General features: G+C 34.7%; 1 protein-coding gene across 1 annotated transcript in view; it reads left to right on the top strand.

Annotated features, from left to right (window-relative positions):
• DYNC2H1 (dynein cytoplasmic 2 heavy chain 1) overlaps nt 1–23,296 on the top strand; it is a 167,120-nt gene that overhangs the window by 60,488 nt on the left and 83,336 nt on the right. Inside the window, exons 59-73 of the mRNA XM_032194780.1 lie at nt 352–473; nt 1,131–1,217; nt 3,268–3,394; nt 4,712–4,853; nt 5,390–5,499; nt 6,785–6,883; nt 8,141–8,264; nt 10,709–10,872; nt 11,262–11,381; nt 12,878–13,012; nt 13,894–14,037; nt 15,319–15,408; nt 19,298–19,363; nt 21,485–21,535; nt 23,072–23,149. Of these exons, the coding sequence (XP_032050671.1) occupies nt 352–473; nt 1,131–1,217; nt 3,268–3,394; nt 4,712–4,853; nt 5,390–5,499; nt 6,785–6,883; nt 8,141–8,264; nt 10,709–10,872; nt 11,262–11,381; nt 12,878–13,012; nt 13,894–14,037; nt 15,319–15,408; nt 19,298–19,363; nt 21,485–21,535; nt 23,072–23,149 (1,659 nt within the window). The remainder of the gene's footprint in view (nt 1–351; nt 474–1,130; nt 1,218–3,267; nt 3,395–4,711; nt 4,854–5,389; nt 5,500–6,784; nt 6,884–8,140; nt 8,265–10,708; nt 10,873–11,261; nt 11,382–12,877; nt 13,013–13,893; nt 14,038–15,318; nt 15,409–19,297; nt 19,364–21,484; nt 21,536–23,071; nt 23,150–23,296) is intronic.

The raw sequence follows: 23,296 nt of genomic DNA, 5'->3' as shown, positions 1-23,296 counted from the left end.
TAGCAGTAGCTAATTCACTGGCTAGTAGAATCCTTAAATACTAGTTCCTTAGTTTTAAGAGGACAGTTGTTCCCTGGGAAGGAACACAATGAGTTTGCACTCATTTAGAACTTCATATCTCCTGTGGAGATTCACAGTTGTAAAGATACACATTATTTTCTTTACACAGATTGATGGCCTACAATATAATCTCTTAGTAACAATATAAAAGATAAGTTTAAGAGAGGAGTTGGCTAATTGGCATATTAAAGTTGATAAGCGGTAAATCTGTTGCAATTATTTATCTTGTATTTCTCATGTACATCATATTTAAAGGACTTGCTTTTTACTGTTACTGATTTTTTTTTTCAGAACGCTAAACGAGCCAGTGCTGCAGCTGCTCCATTGGCTGCTTGGGTAAATGCCAATGTCCAGTATTCCCATGTCCTAGAACGAATTCAACCTTTGGAAAAAGAAAAGGCTGGCTTGGAAGCGTGAGTTAGACACTATTTCAGAATAAATGTTCTCAATTCCAGTGTTGGCAGGAGAGACTTAAGAGGACTCAAGTTAGTTAAAAATAAGAAACTGTAGCTCAATAACAAGTATTAAAATATTCATGCTGAGACAGTAAAAAGTGTGTAACATATACATGTATATACATGTATTTCTTGCCAATCACTAGTTACCAATCTATGCTGAAATATGTCTGTGAGAAGTGAACATTGCAGATATGCTTAAAATGTACTCTGTCAACAAAAGCTATGCTATAAGAAGTGTGGTTCCTCTTTTTTTTTTTTTCCTCAGGCATTACTAATCATTGTCGGTTTCTCCTTGTAATTACAAAGATACGAAATATTCTTATGACCATCTGTAATTTGAGAAATATATACCGATTGTCTTAAAATAAAATATTGGAAGAATTTGATCCGATCTTTAAGAATACACTTGTATGTGGTTGGTTTGCATTTCCAAAGATATGTGATAAGAATTACTCAAAACTTTTAAACATGAAAACAGATTTTTATTAATACAAATCACAAGAATTATCTCTGGACTATCTGTATATAAACAATTTTTCTGCTACAGTCCCCACCTTTTTTTTTTTTTTTTTTCGAGATGCATATTCTTAAAATAAGCATTATATTTTTCAGTAATCTCAAGAAAACTGAAGGCAGAAAACAGAAGTTGGAAGATCTTCTGAACTCTGTTGGTCAAAAAGTATCAGAACTGAAAGATAAGTATGTTGTGTTTGTTTATTTCAAGATATAAATAAAAAAAAAATGATGAATTTACAGTATGAATAATGATATTTATTATAAATAAATGGGAGAAGTGCAGAGTTCTGCACCCGAGGAGAAATGACCCCAGTCACCAGTACATGCAGGGGGCCACTCAGCAGGAAAGCAGCTCTGTAGAAAAGGACCTGGGAGTCCTGTTGGACACCAAGTTGAACATGATTCAGCAACATACCCTTGCTGATAAGCAGGCTGATAGTATTCTTGGCTGCATTAGACAAAGTGTTGTCAGCAGATCGACAAGGGTGATACTTCCCCTCTGCTCAGCACTGATGAGGCCACACTGCATCCAGTTCTTGGCCCCCGTTACAGGAAAGACAGACATACTGGAAAGCGTCCAGCAGAGGGCCACCAAGATGATGAAGGGAGTGGAGCACCACTGAGGGGCTGAGGGAAGGCTGTGAGAGCTGGGACTGTTCAGCCTGGACAAGAGGAGGCTCTGCGAAGCATCTTGTCAATGTCAATATATACCTGAAGGGAAGGTCCAAAGAAGACCGAGACAGGCTCTTGTCAGTCGTGCCCAGTGCTAGGACAAAAGGAACAAACTGGAACACGACGTACTTACTGTCTGAACACCAGGAAGCACTTCTGTGCTGTGCAGGTGATGGAGCACTGGCATAGAGGCTATAGAGTCTCCTCCTTTGAGATCTTAAAAAGCCACCTGGATGTGGTCCTGAGATATTGGCTCTGGGTGTCCCTGCTTGAACAGGGATTGAACCAGATGGCCTCCAGAGGTCCCTTCCAACGTAAAACAGTCTATGATTCTCTGTTTCTATGAAATGTAACTCTCTGTACTGTGAGATGTGTAAATCAGAAGAAGCCATACTCAGGCTATCTGCAGCAGTTCATCTCATTGATCAGATGGAATGCTCTTTCAAAGTACTTGTTTCTTACTACTGAGTTGGAAGCCTCCAGTGTAGACACAGCAGATGTCAAAAATAGAGTGGTGTGTGTCTCACCTTTTAAATCTGAGATGACTTCAGTGTCTTCTTAGGACCAGACTTGTCCATCTCAAGAAGGCTCTGGGGAGACCTTAGAGTGGCCTTCTGGTACCTAAAGGAGGCCTAACAAGAAAGGTGGGGAGAGACCCTTTATCGGGAAGTGTAGTGATAGGACAAGGAGTGATGGTTTTAAACTACAAAAGAGGAGGTTTAGGTTAGATATTAGGAAGAAATTCTCTTCTCAGAGGGTGGCGAGGCCCTGGCACAGGTTGCCCAGAGAAGCTGTGGATGCCCCGTCCCTGGAAGTGTTCAAGGCCAGGCTGGATGGGGCTTTGAGCAACCTGGTCTGGTGAGAGATGTCCCTGCCCATGGCAGGGGTGTTGGAACAAGGTGATCTCTAAGGTTGCTTCCAACCCAAATAATTCTTCTTCTCATTCAACTGAACATGTATAACAATGTCTCAGATACTGTATCTATTTATAATTAAATACATTAATTTTAAAAGCTTTGATTATGTGCTAAATGCATTAGTTATCCTAATGTAAATAAGTATTAAATTATTAAGGTGTTAAACGTTACAACATAATATCCAAACCTTGCTTGTTGTGTGGGGCATATTCCTATTTTAGAGTTGTTCACAAAATAGAGTACTGTGTATTGAACTTTAAATTTAGCAGTTAAACAATATTCTCCTTTAGAGGAGAATATTTACCAAAGAGTTACAGATTTGTAGCATGTTGTTGAGTTTGCTATTGTCCTGACTATGTGCAGAACAAAACATCAACCACTAAAATAAAGTCATGCTGTTTAAGTAGATGAAGGAATGATTTTCAGACCTTATAGCCTATACCTGTGTATCTAAATTTTGTTAGTGGAAAGTCTAACAAGCTCATTTACCAAAGAGCAGAAGACGGTATAAAGAACAATTGTTGTATTCTTCATGAACTATAAGTGAGGGATTCACAAGTTCAGTCAATTAAGCTGCCTTTGAAGTAACTGTCCATAAATTTAGTAGTTTGTGACAGCAATTTTAAACAGTAATTGTTTTACAGGTTCCAGTGTAGAACAACTGAAGCAGCAAAACTTGAAGCAGAACTAAGTAAAGCTCAGAAAACATTGAAAGCTGCAGAGGTACTGATAAATCAACTTGATAGGGAACACAAAAGATGGAGCACCCAGGTTAGTGAAAATTTTCATAGCATACTTCTTATAGCTGATATGTTGATAACTCTATTTTAAAGTGAAATCATGTTATATTTGGGAGAAATTGGCAACCGTTTGGACACAACTCTTCAGTCAGAAGCAGAAAAGGAAAACTCCAAGATACGTATAAGCTGAAAATAGCTGCCACCTCCAGAAAGTGATACCTAGCTTTCTTTGGTACTTTAAGATGGGATAAATATCCCCGCTGAGAGACAGTTGCCTGTCTCTTCATTGACATTAGAAAAAGCATAAACAATTACCTTAGGTTGAATGCCTTCATTTTGAAGATCTAGAGTTAGTATTGGATGAATACTCTCACAGGATGACCAGCAGGATTGAAGGAAAGGGAAGATCTTCCTTTGCAAGTAGTTTTTTAGATACTCCATCTGCTGCAGTAAGGTCTGGGCATATTTGAACCTGAGTTCTAAAAATGACCCTTCACATTTTTCACCCTGGTACATTATCCCTCTCGTTACAAGTATATCCTGCTCTATTAATGGTATGGTGTAGATATATTAGCATACCTAGCAGAATAGTGGGTGGTAGTCAGGTACTCATCCTATGTAGAAGATGGTGCTTTATTTAGTGCTGAAAATGCTTTGTTCGTCTCCCTTTAAAATAAGGAGATAGTAGTAAAAAGTTTCTTGTGTGTGTAAGCTTTTTTTTTTATTATTTTTAAAGTCAGTTTGATTAGACGCAAAGGTGACATTACTTTTTCAAGGCAATTATGGCAGTCTTCTATGTTGTTTTGCTATGCTGTATTTTTATTCCAAAATACTAGAATAGTTCAAAGCATAGGCAGTAAATTGCAGGTAGCTTATTCAAAGATACGTGTTAAATGTATTTTATCTTGTGAGTCTTCAGTGAATCAAATTTCTGAGTACGGTATTTGGTATGGACATACGTATTATGAGTAGCATTCACTAGCTGATACTATAAGATCACGTATTCTTATTTTTCTTACAATGTTATGATTTATCCAGTTGCTCACAAGTGACAACCTGAAGTGTTCATCAAATCCATAGTTTGTAGGAGCTAAATTCTTAGAAACATCTGTCCACATTGTAGCTGAGAGCTAAAAAAAACTTTCCTCACATTTTCACTTATATTTTCACTTATATTTTGCAGTGAGTTAGCTAAATACAGATACTCTAAATGCAATGAGAGAAACTCATTCTCAGTTGTATTCTTAATGGCAGACAAATGTAACTCTGACTTTTAAATGAATTATGAGAAATATTAACATAGTTTTTATTTATAATACACATTTTGTAATTTTTCTTTTTTTTGAAGGTGTCAGAGATAACAGATGAACTGTCTACGTTGCCTAAGAGAGCTCAGTTAGCAGCTGCATTTATTACCTATCTTTCTGCTGCTCCTGAGGATCAGAGGAAAACCAGATTGGATGAATGGACCAAATCAGCAGGCCTTGAAAGTAATTTGTGTGGGTGTGGGTGTGTAAGTCAGCTTGACTGAGAAAGTGAGAAATGCCAGTGAGTTCTGATGAACAGACCCCTTTGTCTTCGTGTCCCCATTTGAAAAATGACAACATTAATTTTTATTCAAGAAGTAGTTGTACATACAGATACAACTATTTCTTAGGATTATTCTGTTATTTCTTAAGATTATAACTACTTATATATATATTTTTAAGATTTTGTTCCATAGCCCTTGCTTAAAAAGTAAAGTTTATATGAATGAAAGTATTCACATTAAATGTTGGAAATTTGCCTATGGGTTCTGAATGCTTCTTGTTTTTCCGTAATCATTTTTATCTGTCTGTGTTAACAGCACCATTTTTTTTTTGGAAACATCAGATAGAAAATAGCAGTACATTCAAGAAATAATGTAAGGGCAATTAACAGACCTGCACTGATTTAAGGCAGACTCTCCACTGTATATAAAGTGATGAAGGCTTAAAATGTGCAAGTTATAAATATTAGCACAAACTTATGATCTTTCATTTATCAGAGTTTGATTTACGGCGGTTCCTGTGCACAGAAAGTGAGGAGTTAGTTTGGAAAAGCGAAGGCTTACCTTCAGATGACCTTTCAATAGAAAATGCTCTTGTTATCTTGCAGGTAAACTTGCTTTTCTATCTTATCTTAGAAGTATTTCAATTTCTACAAATTTCAGTAACATGATATCTTTCTGGAATTTTGAACAATTTCATTTTCATTGTTTTATTAGCACCATAAAACATGCACAGAGAAACAAATATTTATCTAACTCTGGGTACTCCGTACCAAAAGGAAAATATATAGTGAAAGAACATCCTTTTTATTTTTCTGCTTTTATGGTTTTCTTCCAGATGTTGAACAGACAAGACCTGCTATTAGTCTATTACTAATCATAAACACTAATACAAGGAAGATTATGTCCTATAAGTGTGCACTTGACGTATCATTTCTCATACTTCTTTGGTCTTGAAAAAGTAAAAAGCTATATGCAGATGCCTTTCAAAATATCTAGATCTGAAATCCTTAAAGCTAATCATTAGCTTATCTCTGTGATATAGGACATAAAATGCCATTCACTTAAGGCCAGTTGCTAATACCAGATAAAATAATTATAATAAATTATAATACTGTGCTTATAACCATGATTCAGTATTACCACATAATAGCATATAGATATATGACAATAGATGTACATATTACGCAATTGCACATTTATATAACATAATACTGTAGTTATAATGTAGTTATTTCTTCTATCTGATAGAAAATAAAAATGTAATACCATTTAGGAGAGGAGAATTTACATTTGTCACTGGTTGTTTGCTTGGATGATTAATAATTCGCACAGACCAGTTACAGCTTTTTTCCAATTTAAATAAGTTTTGCTTTATGATCTTGATATTAGATCTAGCTATTACTTTCTCACTTTGATTAAAAAGCTCTTCAACAAATATGATTTTGTACTCTCAAAGGTACTTACATGCTGTAATCAAATCTTATTTTCATCTTTTTCTTAGTTAAATAGATTAAGCTCCTAAAAATCTCATTGTGCATTAAGAACGTTTTCAAGCCCTTCCTCAGCTCAAATCCTTTTGCTTGTGCACATATTTTGTTCAGCATCTTTTAAACTGGAATTAAACACAATATTTTACAAAAAAAAAAAAAAAAAAAGACAAGAAAATAATGTTCTTATACTGTTCTTATACTGTTGTTGTTTATTGTCATTTTGTTGTTAGGTCATTAGTGTTTCTTTAAACAGTTTGTTAATGAAAAAATATTAAAATGCGCATAACATCAGTTTGGGGAAATAAAAGAGGACTTAATTCATTGTGCAGTATTCATTTGTTTTACCCATTCAATTTAATTCTTAAAATAGATTTATGTAATTTTCTGATTTTTTTCTTAGAGTAAAGTTTGCCCATTTCTGATAGACCCTTCTTTCCGGGCTACAGAATGGTTGAAGACACATTTGAAGGAATCACGTTTGGAAGTTGTTAACCAGCAGGTCCAGTATTTACTCTTGGTCTTACAATATTTTTCTGCTTGATACTCTCAGTTCCAGACTTTAGAGAGCAGTTTATTAGTTATGAAAGCTATCACCAAATATGAGGTCATATTTCATGAAGCATTAAATTTCTCACAGAGTTTTTGTTTACGGTGATTCTATCAGATGCTACTGATAATGTATTTACTCAAGAAGGAAATCAGAGTATTTAAAGTTGAGGGTCAACATTATTGTAGTTTTATTTCTACAAGCTTGTATCTTTGTGCTGCTCTTTTCAAGAGTATCAGTATTCCCTGCTGGGAGAGAGATAGTAAAAGATTTCTAAAAATAGATTATTTATGTATTTATTTATATATTTTTTGTATTTGTTGCAGTTCGTAGGATTTCGGGAGTATGTATATGCTTCTTCCTTGTGATTTTTGTGTTTTATTATCTACATTGGAAGTACTTGGCTAGGTTGCAGTTCAAGATTAAGACACCATGTCAGTTTACATGAGTGGCTAGGCTTGTTTCATTTGCACAAACATAGACAAACTTGTGGTGCCATTCTAAAGTCCGTTATTGGATCCCATCTGGCCTCGGAGTATTGCTTCAGCAGAATGTGGGTCTTCTAGAGATCCATGCCAGCCATATGTAGGCACTTTGGATACTCACAGAATGTACTAGTTAAGAGTTGAATACTTAACCTGCTAGTAGGTTGGCTTGATTAACTTTTGGGCTTGTTGACTGCGTTATCCAGGATCACCACTGACTTTAATGGAATCTTAAAAACCAAGTGTGTGTTTAGATACCTACAGGCAAAAGCCTACGTTTAGATATCTTAGTATCTGTGAATCCTGGCTTTAGGTCTTGATTCCCTTTTGAGGCACAGCTACCTAATAATATTTGAGATGTACTAACTAGCCAGGTACACCTGACAGATGACGCAAGACCTATTGCAGACCTGCTTTCTTCTGATGCAGCACAAGGAGAGCTAGGCATGTTAAATTGGTTGCTTGTATGCCAGCAGCTGAAGCAATCCTTTAGTTGTATCAAATGAATTTAAATTAAATACTTGTGGCTACCATATAATGCATGTAGTAGAATTCTTTGGTTATACTACTGACATTTATATTCAGATTCCTGGTATAATGACTTCCTGTTCATTCCTAAAACGATTTAAAAGTGTCTATAGAGTTTTCACTCTTTAACACTGCTGTCAAAGTGTTGATATTTCAAAATAACATGAATCAAATAAATTTGTTTTCATTTGCACAGGACACCAACTTCCTAACATCTCTTGAGCTGGCAGTGAGGTTTGGGAAAACACTTATTATACAGGAAATGGATGGAGTGGAACCTGTACTCTATCCATTGCTAAGAAAAGATCTTGTAGTCCAAGGTAAAAAACCAAAATCTTTAAAAATGCATGTTCAAGCCTTGTGAAGGTTAGATCCGTATACATCATATAATACCTGATTTTTCTGAAACCATGACTATTCCGTTGTCTTTTCCTCTTTAATATGCAGCTACTATACATGCTGCTAACACTTCAGTGCATTAGTTATGTTGGAGTTATGCTCTTGTTTGCTAAATTGAAAAATACTGAGAAGTATTTAAAGATTTTTTGCAACTGGAATTAGAATAAAACGTCTTTATGAATTCTTGCAGAGTTTAAATTTTAACTTAATTTCTAATGGCAATTTCAAACACATGGTCTTTCTTAGGAATTTGGACAATGAATAAACCAGAAATTACACTACTGATTATGCAGTTAGAAATCAGAATTATAGAAAGTTGATGTTGCCTTTTGTCTTTTGTTTGTCTGAAGACTAAAGAAGATGCTCAGATCTATCCCTGATGTGACTTTGGAATGGGAGTGTGAGGGGTCATAGAATTCAGTGAAATACATCCCCTTTACTGATGCAGTAAAGCAGAATAAAAATATTTGTGGAGTTCTTAGATGTAGTTATCCCCTATACGGGGACAGGTCTGTAAAATAAAAAGTTGTTAGTTTAGATCATTCTTCCATTACAGATGTGCTTACTTTTTTTTTCTCCTACCACTACCTGCACTCTCCTAGCACTACCTGAGTGGTGACTTCAAGGTTCTGCAAGGAGACTACATAGAAAATCTTGACAACTGTTTTATTTCACTAGCTTCTGCTGAATTTTGGAAAGCAGAGATACAGTATTATCAGAGATACATCTCAAAAGGAATCAAATTAAGAGATAAATGTGTTTGCAGAACTGTGGAGAAAGCAGATTAAATCAAAAATACAAGTTTATTCAGGGAAATTGCTCATAACACCTCAGGCAGCCTCTTTCATATGAACTCCGTTAACTCTAGATCTGTGCAAGTCCAAACCAGGGAGCTGTGTTTTGAAATGGGAGAGCTGGTCATTCTTTGGGAGAGCTGGTCATTCTTTGAGTCATTTCAGTCACTTGGCTATGAAGCGCACAATTGTCAAAATGTGGAAGTGGTAGTGGAGGCCTCTCTGTATTATTTTGCTTGTGATGACTCTGCATCTTTTCACTACTTGGAATGAAATGAAGTTAAGAAAAAATGTGAATTTATATACTGCAGTTACTTTGTCCTTGTACAGCTTCCATTTTCTATTTGACATTTTTACAACATAAGCCTCAAATTTATTCTGATCCTTGGCACAGAAGCAAAATTGGTATGTGATTTTCATCTGTACCAGTGTTTTAGCAAGAGATTTATACTTGGAACATTTCTGATCTTCTGCTCCTAGTGCTAATAATAGAGAAGTACCTAACTGCCACCTGGCAGAGAAATTTTCACTTTGAAACTTTTAATGTTCTAATTCTTTCTTCCTTCTGTTTAGTATCAGGAGGCAAAAATCTTATTCTAGTCGTGACAGTTAAACTTTATTATTTTCTGACATGGCTGTAATGGAAATTTTCTGTGGTGGAAGGAGAGTGGTGAGAAGCCATATATATGGTTTAATTTTGTGAGAAGTGTATTGAGAAATGTCAGAATCTCAATAGTATAAAAATAGATTGAATACATGACAACAAAAATGAATAAATTAATTATTTCCCACTGTGATTAAATTAAATGTATTTATAGTAATTTATTAATTTACATTATTTCTTAATGGAACAGTTTTCTTTTAATCTAATAACTAGATATTCCAACATCTTCAGTTTTATAGTCTTTCTCCATAACAATATCACAGAAAATAATATTTTAATGGAATTATGATTGTATAGAAGCATCAAATTTCTGCAAGTAAATGTAACAGATTCAGAAATAAAGAATGATGTTTTGGTGTTGCATTCAGAAAATATTGCACCATCTTAGTTAGCCAATATGTATTTATGGCAAATGTGATTTTATAGAGTGGTATACCTATGTGGCAAATTAAATGAATATGTTTAAATAATGACAGGATTCTTAGACAAAAGCAAAATTATCTAGTGTGTCTTCTGTGATGTTTTGTCTCCTGTCATTGCTAAAAGATTTCAAATATTCATTCATATCACTTTTACATCAAGTGCATTTTTTGCATTTGTGCGTTTTTATTGGGGGTGATAATTAAATGAACCTCATCAATTAAATATTTTCACCATATAACTTTCACACACTATTGTAACACTATTGCATTTTTCTGTCTAGCAATGCAGAATAGCTTATGTTTCTTACGTTTTTATTTATTATTCTTTATAAAAGTAATTCATAAATTATTTGTAAAGTATCTTTTAATCTATTGGTATAAAGCATAACACAAATACCATTATTTTCAGATAATTCTAGAATGATTAGAATCTCAAATCAGAGTGACTATAATACATATATATATATATTTTTTTTTATCTACAGGACCCCGCTATGCTATACAAATAGGTGAAAAAATTATAGATTATAATGAAGAGTTCCGTCTTTTTCTATCAACAAGGAACCCAAATCCCTTCATTCCACCTGATGCTTCTTCTATTGTTACGGAAGTAAACTTTACCACAACAGGAAGTGGCTTAAGAGGTCAGGTATGCATTTAGAGTAAAAATAATATAGGTATTTATAGATATATCCAGCCAGTGGTAAAAGCCCCATGGTGCAGTTTGGTCACACAGATATTTTATAGGACACAACTATAAATGGAAAAATCAATGCTGATACTAAATTAAAATTTTAGAAGATTGTTTTTATGCACTTTGGAACCAAGTAGCAAGTCCAATAATGAAAATGGAAACTCATTGACTTGAGTTACACGAGATTAATTGCTACGCTCCTGTTCTCTGTTCAAACCCTCAGAAGTCTACTTTCAAAAGTAGACTATAAACTGGTATACAGTGAATGCTATATGATTAATTGATGTATATTATGAAATATTAAAATATCTTCTACTACATTAAACAATCTCCTTTCTTTTTAGCTTTTGGCTTTAACAATTCAGCATGAAAAGCCCGATTTGGAAGAGCAGAAGACAAAGCTGTTGCAACAAGAAGAAGATAAGAAGATACAACTAGCTAAGCTGGAGGAATCTCTTTTGGAGGTAAAAATAAATTTACCTGCTGTATCTGTTAGGTCAATAAGATAAATTTGATATTTTTATATGTTTCAATGTAAAAAGAAAGTACTGAAATCATGACCCCTCAGAATTTTTGATTTGAGAAAATAAAAGTATTATTTACTTGGGCATGTTGGTAAGAAAGAAATATAAATATGTACATCAGTCACCTTTCCTAGATGGCTCCCTTAGTACTTGTACCAAGATGATCCTGTCCTACTCTTTTCAACTAGATAACCTAGTGCATTCTTCTATTCTAGCCGGTGAATCTCTGCATCCAAATATCCTGATGTGCTATCCTAGGAAGTATTGGTTTGACTTCTCAAAATATGCCAGGATATACAACCTGTAAACCAGCTGTACAAAATAATTCATCACATTTTGCTCAATACTGCTTTTGACTTAAAATATGGAAATAGGGAATACAGTTTGCAGTCAGTTAAGCAGATCTGGAATACAGTTTGCAGACAGTTAAGCAGATCTGAACCTTTGATGTGGTGTCTAAAGTGCGTTGCTTTCTGATTTTTTTTTTTTTAACTATATAGTAACTATTTTAATTTTAAAATACTAGGTGTATGTTGCATTAAGATGGGGAAAGCTCATGGCTCTTTTTCTTCCCTTGGCTGTCTTTACAAATCTTGCATATTAAGATGTTTTCATAGCCTAGTAAGTTAATATAGTTGCAGGTATATTTTTATTTTTATATTTTTTTTAAAGATAAAACTTTAAATTAACTGTCTACTGTGTTTAAAACCCATTTAGTTTTCACTTTCAGATGAAATCTGAGAGTAAAAATTAACCAACAAAAAGCCAATTTTGTGTTGTTGTCTGACCACAAAATTGTATTGAAATGTGTTTACCGAGAGCTAGTTTAAAAAAAAATCAAACCTTAAGTGCCAGGGAATCACTCATTTTCCTTCTTCCTATTAAAAGTGAAAGTATTTGTACAGGAGAACTCAGGAAAGAGGTGGGGCAATCAAAAGCATTTTGAAGGGATCTCTGATTACAAAACTGTGAATGTTGTAATCATGAATGTTTATCTCTGAGTTGGAAATGAGGACAAAATTGTATGGGAATGTTGGATTTTACTGTTTTGAGGGAAAACAAATTTATGATTGATCAGGTACAGCAAGTTACTGCAAGAAGCCAATTTCAGGCTAAATTGGTAGTGAAATAGAAAAAAAAATCTGATTTGTATTTGCTGTTGGGATGTTAGTGCATAAGAATCTGATCATACAAATCATTCTGAAAAGCTTAATGACAGCTTGTTTCAGAATTTGTCAATCGGGATTCTGAGAGTTTGGTCCTGAGTTTTATTTTCCAACCTTCATTAATACATCATCTGAGTTTTTGGAGTAAACCACCTTCATTCACTATTCAGAAATATGTATGTCAGCTTCTAAAATGCTTACTTCACAGTTGTTTTTTTTAAATGTAACATAGGTGACCTTTTTTTTCTTTTTTTTTCTTTTTTTTTTCAGACACTTGCAACATCACAAGGCAACATACTAGAAAATAAAGATCTGATTGAATCTTTGAATCAGACTAAAGCAAGTAGTGCCCTCATCCAAGAATCACTTGCTGAATCTCACAGACTTCAGAGTTCCCTTGATCAGGTAGACAAAAAAAAAGATCTTTTATTGCTGCTCTTTTCCTGCTGAGAAAAGTTATCTTGTGTGTGTAAATAGAGTATATGTACATCTGCAGGAGAGAAAGATCAGTAACATACTCAATTCATCTTTTGAAGTAAGAGATACTTGCATAAAGCAAGTACAGAAAGCATTTTCAGTACTTAAATGTCTTTAATTTGCGCTTGGCGAATGTTACACAATTTAAAGCCTGCCAGTTTGAGTTCAATTTTGTTTTTTTCACAAGGACCTATCGGCGGGTATTAGGTTTTGACTTTGTTTTTTTTACTTTAACATCAGCTATTGCAAACAATATGACTGATTTTCAAGGCTCAAATGGACATTCTTGTTTAATAAATCCCTCGCTGTTGCAAAAAAAATAATTAATTGGTGGTGTTATTCATCTGGCATGGCTGGGTTTTGTAACACTGTACAAATTCTTCTCCTGTGTCCTATTTGTTATGTTTTGAATTTGCTGCTGAGTTATGGGAAGTGCTTTGTGGTGGGAGGAGACCTCAGTGCCCTTAGAATTAATTTCCAAGGTGTTCTTCATAACTTAAAAAACTTTTTACCAAAGTGTTTTCTGCCAAGTTTAAAACCTAAAGATAGTGTTGAAGTCTTGAGTACATGGCCCTCAGTTTGAAAAGTTGGAAGGGATTGTATTTTCTCAAGCAGTAGTGGGAGTCATCTGAATTTTTCAACAGGGTGAAAAAATGTTTGTGTAGTATCCAGTAGATGGCAGCAATGTACTGTTTTGATTTATATATACATACACATATATACATATATATATATATATATATATATATATATATATACACACACACACAACATATATATATGCTTTTTTTTTTTTTCTTTATCCACAGGAGAGGGACGCCTATCTCCCTTTAGCTGAGAGTGCTAGCAAGATGTATTTTATTATCTCTGACTTGTCCAAAATTAATAATATGTACCGTTTTAGTTTGGCGGCCTTCCTACGGCTTTTCCAAAGGGCCCTGCAAAGCGAACAGGTATTTTCTCTTCTTCTAAAGCTGTGAGTGCTGCAGATGAAGCACTCTGTTTTGATCTTCTGAATTTTTTAGTTGCTCTGAACATTTTTAGGGAATAACGTATAATAAGTAGTGATGCTGAACTGTTGTGCTTTACATATTCAGAATATATACACATGGATTTTTTTTTTTTGCCATTTACATTACATATAAATTGTAAAATCGCTAAGCCATCTAAATCCAAAGTTGCTCTTATTTGTTATTTCAGGCTTGCGCCTTGTCTAAGGTAAATGAATTAGGAAATGCAAGTTTGACTATAACTTCAGCTCATTACTGCAGGCTTTATTTAAACAATCTCCAATTAATTCTAGCAACAAGGGTTAGAATAAGAAAAGAGCTATATTTCTACATGGTTCAGTTATTGGAAGGAAGATCAAAAAACTATTGATACAGTTTGTAAGCATGCATGTCTTGGGAAAATGTCACTTTTACTTTTCTGTATTCTCCCGGCCATTACATTTTTCTTACCGAAGTGCAGAATTATGGATTTATCCTTTGTCACCTCACTCTTTAGACATAAAAAACCCACTCTGACTAATGATGTGCTTTTTTTTTTTTTATTGAGCATCTCCAAAATTCATCTTTTTTTTCTTTCGTGTTTGTTTCCACTTCAAAAATGAATTCATATGCCTTTTATCATGTCATTTTGGATTGCCCTTTATTCTCATGTCCATGCTTACAACATTCCTTCAGCTCCAATCATTAGCAGAACTGTCCTTCCAACTATGCAAACTTGCCTTCTTTAAGGTTTTTTACCTACTCCTTCTTTTCTACAACATGAAATTTCTAACTTCTTGTTCTTACTTTCACAACTTTTCATAATTTCTTCCTTCTTTCCTATTATGATAACCTATTTAAAAGTCAACTTCTGTCTTTGCTATTCATGTCCTTCTTTACTTTCTTCCTTTTTATTCCTCCTTTATACACTTCTGCATTTTTCCTACACTGTCTTTCAGACTTAGGAAAGGGGTTAATGAAATCAGCTTGTGAATCCACATTACCCTCCTTTATAATCTCCAGAAAGGTAGAAAATAATTTTTTTTTCAGATAAACGTCACAGTACCTTTGAACCCCCTTGTAAACCTCCTTTTTATACCCTCCTGACACCTTTATTCCCTCCTGTTTCTCTTCCTCCTCTCTCTCCACCCCCCTCCCCCCTTTATTTCCCCTGGTGAAATTCACTCGATAATAAAAGTGTTTTTACTTCCACATGTATTTTAGAAATCCGAACTTTATTTTTAGGATTCAAGTAATACTGAAGAAAGAATCAAGCTGCTTATTGATGCATTGAAACATACAGTGTATGAATATGTTTGTCGTTGTTTGTTTAAGGTAAGGTTGTCCTTTTCTGGCTTTTATATAGTGCACTGGGTTTGAAAGTATTCTTTCAGCAACCAACACTGATCTAGTTCAGATAAGCAGTATTGTGTCAGTACAAATGCAATACATGTAAAAAACTTGCACTTGTAATATTTAGCATAAAAAATTGAGGACAGAAATTTAAACTATGACAAAATTAAGATTGCTTATGCACATTTTTTCCACAGAGCACTGTTCTAATGGGTGAGGCTATTCTCAGTGCAGTCATATTTCTGCTTTACCTCCGGTTTCTCATCTCTCTATCATTCTGTCTGCATAGCCAGTTCCAGGCTACTCAGTATTTAGAGTACTCTTCATTCTGTTCAGTTTTATGTCTAGCATTTCCAAAATATGAGTGTTTGACTTAACTGTTGTGGTAAGGTTGTGTATGATCTTTGCTACTTTTTTTAAAAGGAAGCAAAAACAAACAAACAAACGACAACAAAAGAAAATATTACAATTATTTTTTATCCTCTTTTCACCTCATGCCCCAAATCTCTATTGGATATCTTGTTTGTTTTTCCATTTTTCTCCTGTTTCTCCATACAATGTTCTTAATGTATTTATTGTTTGTTCTGCATCTCTGTCAGATGGCTTTTCTCTTATTGCTTTCTTGGTGAAAACCTACGATAGATAGGCTCTTCACTTCCACTTTTCATTTTCACTTTCACAAGGAGCAATCATAACAGGAGGTCTCATAGTACTAGGATGAAGATGACACAGTAGGTCTGCATAGACCATATGAGCAGTAGTAGAAATTATGCAAGACTGAAGTTTGGTAAGTGAAAAAAAATGGATAGATCTTGGAAGATTTTACCCCTTCCAAATCTAGCAACAGTACATTGAGGATGCAGAAGTGGCAACGTTTCTAAGGATTTTGATTTATCAAAGTTCAGCTGGACTCTTATGTAATATTCTCATAATAATTTAATGTCTGTGTTTGAAGTGGTGACTCTGTGAAGTCTTCCAGGAAGTCATCACATCTTTTCAATGCTGGAAGGCAAGCTATTTTTATATGTCAGAAAAGATGAAAGATTTCAAAAACAAGGTGCAGATAGATTTCCAGTAGGAAAGATTTTCACCATGAATGATCAGGCTAAGGTTTAGAAGATACTGGAAGTGTAAGAGTTACAATGCAGCTTCAGACTAATGATGCATCCTGCTTAGTATCCTGCTCTGATACTGGATTTAGAGAACTAATAAGCTCCTCATGCCATCGGCAACCTACTACTAATTCAGCCTTTTATTCACATTTTTAAAGACTACTGTGGCACTGAGGCTGTATTAGAGTTTTCATACATTGCATAGCTGATAAAATTTTTACATCTGTATCTGACATGATGTATCAGACTCATAAAAAAAAGAATCTGGATGAGAAAACAGTAATAATGAAAACAAAAATAGTTCGGCCCTCTTGTGTAATTTTGAACCTAAAAATGTAACAGACATTAAAATGAGGAAGATGATATCAGTCAAGTAGTTCATCTTATACCTCATAACATGTAGTAATATTTCCTAGATTATGCTTTCTCAAATTTAGTCCTGTCTCTTCTGATGTCTCATGCAATTCATTTTTCAGTAGTAGTCCTGGGAACCTAATATTCTTTGGAGTTGTAAGTCTCATTGCTATTAAACTATTTTCTGATACTTAAATAAGAAATCATTTTAGATTTTTGTCTTCAAGTTTCAGCCTAATGTTGTTTACTTATTTAAACAAATAATTTTATATTCTGCAATGTATTCATAGATAAGATACACAAAAAAAGAATGCAGTTTTCAGAATCAAAGAGTGGTTTAGGTTGGAAGGCACCTCTAGAGGCCATCTGGTCCAACCCCCTGCTCAAGCAGAGCAGCTTGCCCAGAACCATGTCCGGGTGACTTTTTAAGATCTCCAAGAAGGGAGACTCCTTGAGATGGATCCCCTGATAATCATGGTGACCATCAGGCAAACTCTTCAGTTTATCAACATCTTTCTTGTACTGGGGGGCTAAAACTGAATGCAGCATTCTAGAGATGAGGTCTAACATCTGTTGAGTGAAGAGTGGATAATTAGTTCCATTACTTCCAGCTTCCTATCTCAAGACCCTGTATCATTACAAGGGCTTCTTCCTTCTCAGGGACAGGACTTTACACTTGTTGAATTTTGCAAAGTTCCTGTCAGCCACTTTCTGCAACATGTCCAGGTCTTTTAGAATGGCAGTCCTGCCTTAAATGTATTCACTGGTCCCCCCAGTTTGATGTCATTTACAAACGTGGTGAGTTGTTACAGATTGCAGAGACTGGTTCATTTGCTGACATCAGTATCATAATTTCTGTCATCTGAAATACATGCTATTATTTCTTCCCCTAATATACTATGATGAAGTGGTCTGATCTTTCAGCCTTACAAACTGGAATATGACGTGGTTTAACCTTACAGACCAGTTTCTTCAGTTGTGGGGAGGTATCATACTGGATTTTCTGTTCAATTCATGTATTCAGGCGCATCTTTTTTTTTTTTTTTTTTTTCAAAACCAGCGTGCAAGAGTGGTAAATGTTTGAGGCACTCTCTGATATGCAGACAAGACATGACTAGTGTGCACCTCTGGGTCCAGGGTAGCAGTATTTCTGGTGTGTCTAGATCCCTTGTGGGATCTGAGTGCCAGGTGTCCACCAAGTGGCAGAGCCATCACAAGATGCAGGTAACCATTCCTGTTCAGGAATCTGTGAGACTTGGTTTTACAGCTCAACAGCAAAAGACTCCGGAGGTGTTGAGTATACACTATTGCCCTATTGTTTTAAGGACTACATGAAGAAAGTAAGAGGATTCTTATATAGATGCCCTTGAGCTAAGGACAATCAAGCTGTCATTTTGAGGTACACATAAGGCATGGTATGTGGAAAACCACACTGTGGAAAATTCAAACAGCATTGTTTAGAAGTCAAGAACAGAATTAATTTGTACAGGAGTGCAGGGGTGTTGTGTTTATCAGCTGAGACTGCTAAGTTCTGCAGCTTTAATACAATGCTATGTGTTGTTTTCTGTTTCCTTCTCTTGTTCTTCCCTGTCACCTCTGCTTTGTATTTTTAATTACATTTCACCTTATTAAAATGAAAAGAGGTATCAGCTTCAATATGCTTCAAGCTAACTTACATACTAATGAAAGAAAATATGTATATCTTCTACTGTCTGGTAAAATACATCTTCCAGGTTACAGGACAGTCCTTGGAAATTTGAGGCCTCAATCTAGGTTTCTGGGTGCTCCTGATTTTAAAGAGTATTTACTTTCAGTGTTTCACATCAGCTTCACTATGTGGTAATCTGTGCTTAACAGTACAGCTTTGGAAAAATTGATCTTTTTGTGAATGTTTCTGTCTATGGACATAAGAATCCCAGTTTTAATAAGCCAATATTCTTTTCATAAATATTGTTCTAAGTGTTTGTGTGGTGTATCCAAAAGTTCCAATGGATCCTTATTCCTGGTTTATTGCTCCAGTGCTCAAAAACTGGCAGAAATTTAAGTGATGCAACAGACCTAGGATTTTTTTTTTTCCAAATTTCTGTCTTCTCTGGCAGTTTTGAAGCCTTTACTGTCTATGGTTTCAAAAATAATGTACTCTGTTTAGTATGATTGCTTTGTTACAAATACATGTTTTTTCTTCTTCCCTTGAATTTTAGATGTAGTTTGATACAGGTTTCAGGTCAGTGTTTGTCTCTAAGTTGCGGAAGTAATTAGCAGTTTGGAATTAAGAGGTGTAATTAAGTCTCTGCTATAGAATTAGAGGTGTTATATTAATAAAATTTTCTTACGTTATGAATAAGAAAGCATAAAGGTAATGTCTGATGAACATACAAATGCAATTTTTTCTGCTTTTTTTTCAGGCTGACCAACTAATGTTTGCTCTGCATTTTGTACGAGGAATGCACCCTGAATTATTTCAAGAGAATGTAAGTGCTAGAGAAGAAAAGCCCCCAGTTCCCTCAGCTGCTCCTCGTAAGACCTGCATGTTCCTCTCCTTGGGTGTTAGATTAACGCTGATGGCTGATTAGCACAAGTCAACATTTAATTATCCAAAATACCTATGCAGAAAGGAGATACAGAGTGTACAGGACATCCATGGTTTTTTATAGTAGAAGCTGAAGGCCAGAAGGAGTACAAAATGTTAGTAGATACCAACTTGCTAGAGAGTCAACTCAGTAAAGGGAGGAATGTAAACACCAGATAATACGTTTGAAGCAAGTAATGGAACTTTGTTATGTGAAGTATGTGGATGTAATTAGCGAGGTTGAAACTTTTTGATGTTATGAATGCAGTATAGTTGTATTGAAGATGTATGGATTGACCAAGTGAAATCCCATAGTCTGTGGGATTCGTTTCCTCAGTGAAGCTGCCTGATAAAATTAACTTGAATTTGTCATGTTGGTGGTAGTTGTGGTTTTTATTATTAGGACTTTCCTAATTCATATATATTACTTGTCTTCAGCTTCTGAAAATACTGGTTTATCTTCCTAATCCTTGACTTTATGAACTCATGAAGGCAATAATTTGCAAGTAGTTTTCTGACTAAACTAAAGCTTGACTGCCTAGACTTCTTAAGGGTTGTAGATACTGATTTTTTTGTTGATTACTGTTGTTGAGCATGTATTTCCATCAACTGTTAGAGTTCTTAACCCACTTAATACAGATTACATGTAATACACATTCCTGAGTACTCAAGTATCCAAGTATCTAAATACTCAAGAGTCAAAACAAATAATATCAATAATCCTCTTACTTCACTGAAAGGTAGAAATTATTTTCATTAAAATTGCTAAGAAAAGAGTTATTGTGCAAAATATTTATTGAGGAGAATTAAGATGAAATTCTTCCTAGATACTTCTTTGAAAACTTTTAATGTAGTGAGAATAGAAGTCTCTTAACTGTGCTGCTAGAGAATTCAGTATTGCAAGTCCCTCCCAAAAGAGTTTAACCTATTGTGCTTATGAATTTTTTGGTAGTGATGAAAATATTTCTAGCACAATGTTCAGTAAGAAATAAAGCATTCTAATGTTAAGACACTGTCTTTCTGAATTAATGTGTATAGATTTTTCTGAAGTAGTTCTACATGGCTGCACATACACTGTTTCTGCTTTTCTATATGAAGATATTATGCATTTTCTGGTTTTAAAATGAGGGAGGCTTCATGTATTTTTCTGTACATGAGTGTTTATTAACGGGAGATGATCATCACTTAAAATTGAAAGAGAGTTAATTCAAGACTCAACTAGATCTTTGGGTTCCAAAAGCTTATATCAGAGTAGTTTTAGTTGATTGGCTTTTTTATTTGGAATGTTACAATGGTCTTTAACAATAAAAAAACAAGCTTTCTTTTATCGTAGATTTATAGATACTTATAATGGAAATTTTCTATACTCTGGAGGTATATTAGTATATTTCTTACCACTTCCAAATATAGGGTTATATAATCTGTAGTATGTTTTTAAATACTTATCTAATCTGTTTAAAATGATTTAAAAGCTTTCTTCCTGGATACAAATACCAAGTCTAAAAGATGTAATCATATACAGCCTCACCTGACATTACCCCTTTCTTAATGTAACCAAGGGGTTCATAATACCAATCTATTTTACTAAGTATTCTTTTTGTTCTAGTAACTGCATCGTTTGGTTGCAATAACATGAAACAATACTGAAACATGAGGCCCATATTTATGGGCCTGATGATAACCAGTCAGGCAGTATGTGTCCTTGTAAGCCAGGCATGTTACTCCTCGAGAGTCTGTACATGGATGCTCTGCGTGGAGGCTGTGGGTCTTGGAAACAATAAGGTTTCTCCTTTGGTTTATTTGCTTGTAAACCACTGCAGTCCCTTAGCTTGGATTCTGCAAAAGGGGCATACTGTTACCATTATGTGGAGTTTAAAAAAGGCTGTATAACTCTTTCAGAATCTAGGTTTTAGTTGTTTATCCTCTGAATTATTTCTGTTTTGTCTACATGCTACTATGCATTAATTTTTTATTCTTGAAGATGTCTGGTCATTTATCTGAGTTGTTCATTTATTCCCCCTAGGAATGGGAGACTTTTACAGGTGTGATCATTGGAGATACAGTAAGAAAATCAGTAAGCTACTTTTTTCTGTGTTTTTTTGAAAAAATTAAATCCAGAGAAGTTAAGATTATGTGCTTTCTACATTGTTTTATTAATTGTATTAATACTTGAAAGGAACAGACAACCTTTGAGGTAGTAATATTATAAACCTTTCTGAATATGGCAACTTGTTTTCTATCCATATCTTTTTTGTCTTTGCTGCCTTTTTTTCTTTTTATTACTGTTAGCATGATTACTATTCATTTTATTAAATTGTGTATTTAAAAAGGTTTTAAACCCTCTTCTATAACTAAAATAAGTGTTTCTTTATCCCTCTTTTCTACAGGGTTATACATGAGTTGTAGTCTTTGCATAGGTTGATGCAATTGTCCACACTTTACTACATTTGATTAGCTTTTTTCCAGAGCCTCAGTTTCGCATCTGGAGATGTACTTACCTACACCTAGCTTACATAAGCTAGAAGCATCTGTTTCTTGCCTGATTAATTATTCTACAGTTATTAAGCGTCTTTCAATTCTACAGAAGCTGTATATTTTCAAAATAAACTTCGAGTAGAAAATGGTAGAGAAAAGAAAAAGCTAAGCACTTCCTAGTCTTAGCCGTTATAGACATTCTTTGAACCAGATATTCTCGCAGCTTTGAAAGGGGTGTGAAGAAACTAGAGTTTGTTCTTCGCCTCTGCTGCTGCTAATCTCTTTTCTTTTGCTTGGGGTCAGGCTAGCTTATTTCTATCAGTCTTGGCTTCAGTTTTCATTGCTCTCAATTACTTTTAACCTTTAATCTTGTTTACATATCTATATCAGGACTATGCAGCTAGTTATTAGTAGGAATTGTTCCATAACTTTCCTTATCATTTTTTTTTTTTTTGCATCTTTTTTGGTTCTCATGTATACTTTTGGAGATCTGTGGGATCAGGTGACAGAGTGCAGTAGTGACTCATATGGTGGCATTGTCCTTTAGTGAATAAAGAGCCTCCTGATCAGAGAGATTCCGCTGCAGCTTAGCCTATATTGTGGTTCATCCTTAACATTTCCTTCATCCCCAACAACTAAGAAATAGAGACATAAAGCTGTGGCCAAACTTTACTAGTGCAGAGTTGTCCAAAATGATACTTTGCATGGTGAATTACCCCAGAATTGCCCTTTGTGTGAAGAGCCATCCTTTTCATGACTGTGAATAAATGTAATTAAGTTATTTTTTGAAGTCAGTTGATTGGAGTGCATATGCAAATAGTCAGTCATTTGGGTCACTTGTCTTTATACAAAAGAAAACTACTTGGGGTTGAGCAGGACTTACAGATACACTAAATAATGATATTTTCATGCTCAAGCAGTTAAGCAAAACTTGATGTGATCAGTGTATCTCTAAATTGGTAGCTTTTATTTCCTTATGCCATTTATGATTTTAGCAACAGCCCACAGAAAGACTCCTGTTAGGAGCAAAATTTTTTATTAAAAGTGTGTTTTTTGCAGTCTTGCTACTGAATATGGTGTTTCACAAGAAAAAAAATGTGTAACTTACTTGTCCAATGTAACTTGTCTCAATAAGGATTCACAAAGAAGTGCTCGTGACCAGATTCCTTCTTGGATAGAACAGGAGCGAGCCTGGGCAGTAGCAACTTTGAAGGTATACATCACATAGGAGTTTGAATTTACCTTCAATGTCTTTGCTTTTAGCAAATGTAATTTGGACTTGAGTACTCATGTATGCATTTGTCAAATGGAAGCATTTTGTTATATTAAATTGTTACATCTTACAGAAATTGTGATGTAT

Source organism: Aythya fuligula, chromosome 1 (genome assembly GCF_009819795.1).
Source record: "Aythya fuligula isolate bAytFul2 chromosome 1, bAytFul2.pri, whole genome shotgun sequence".
NCBI classification, from domain to species: domain Eukaryota; kingdom Metazoa; phylum Chordata; class Aves; order Anseriformes; family Anatidae; genus Aythya; species Aythya fuligula.
The sequence above is the reverse complement of the archived record's forward strand: the minus strand, read 5'-3'. Positions and strand labels throughout refer to the sequence as shown.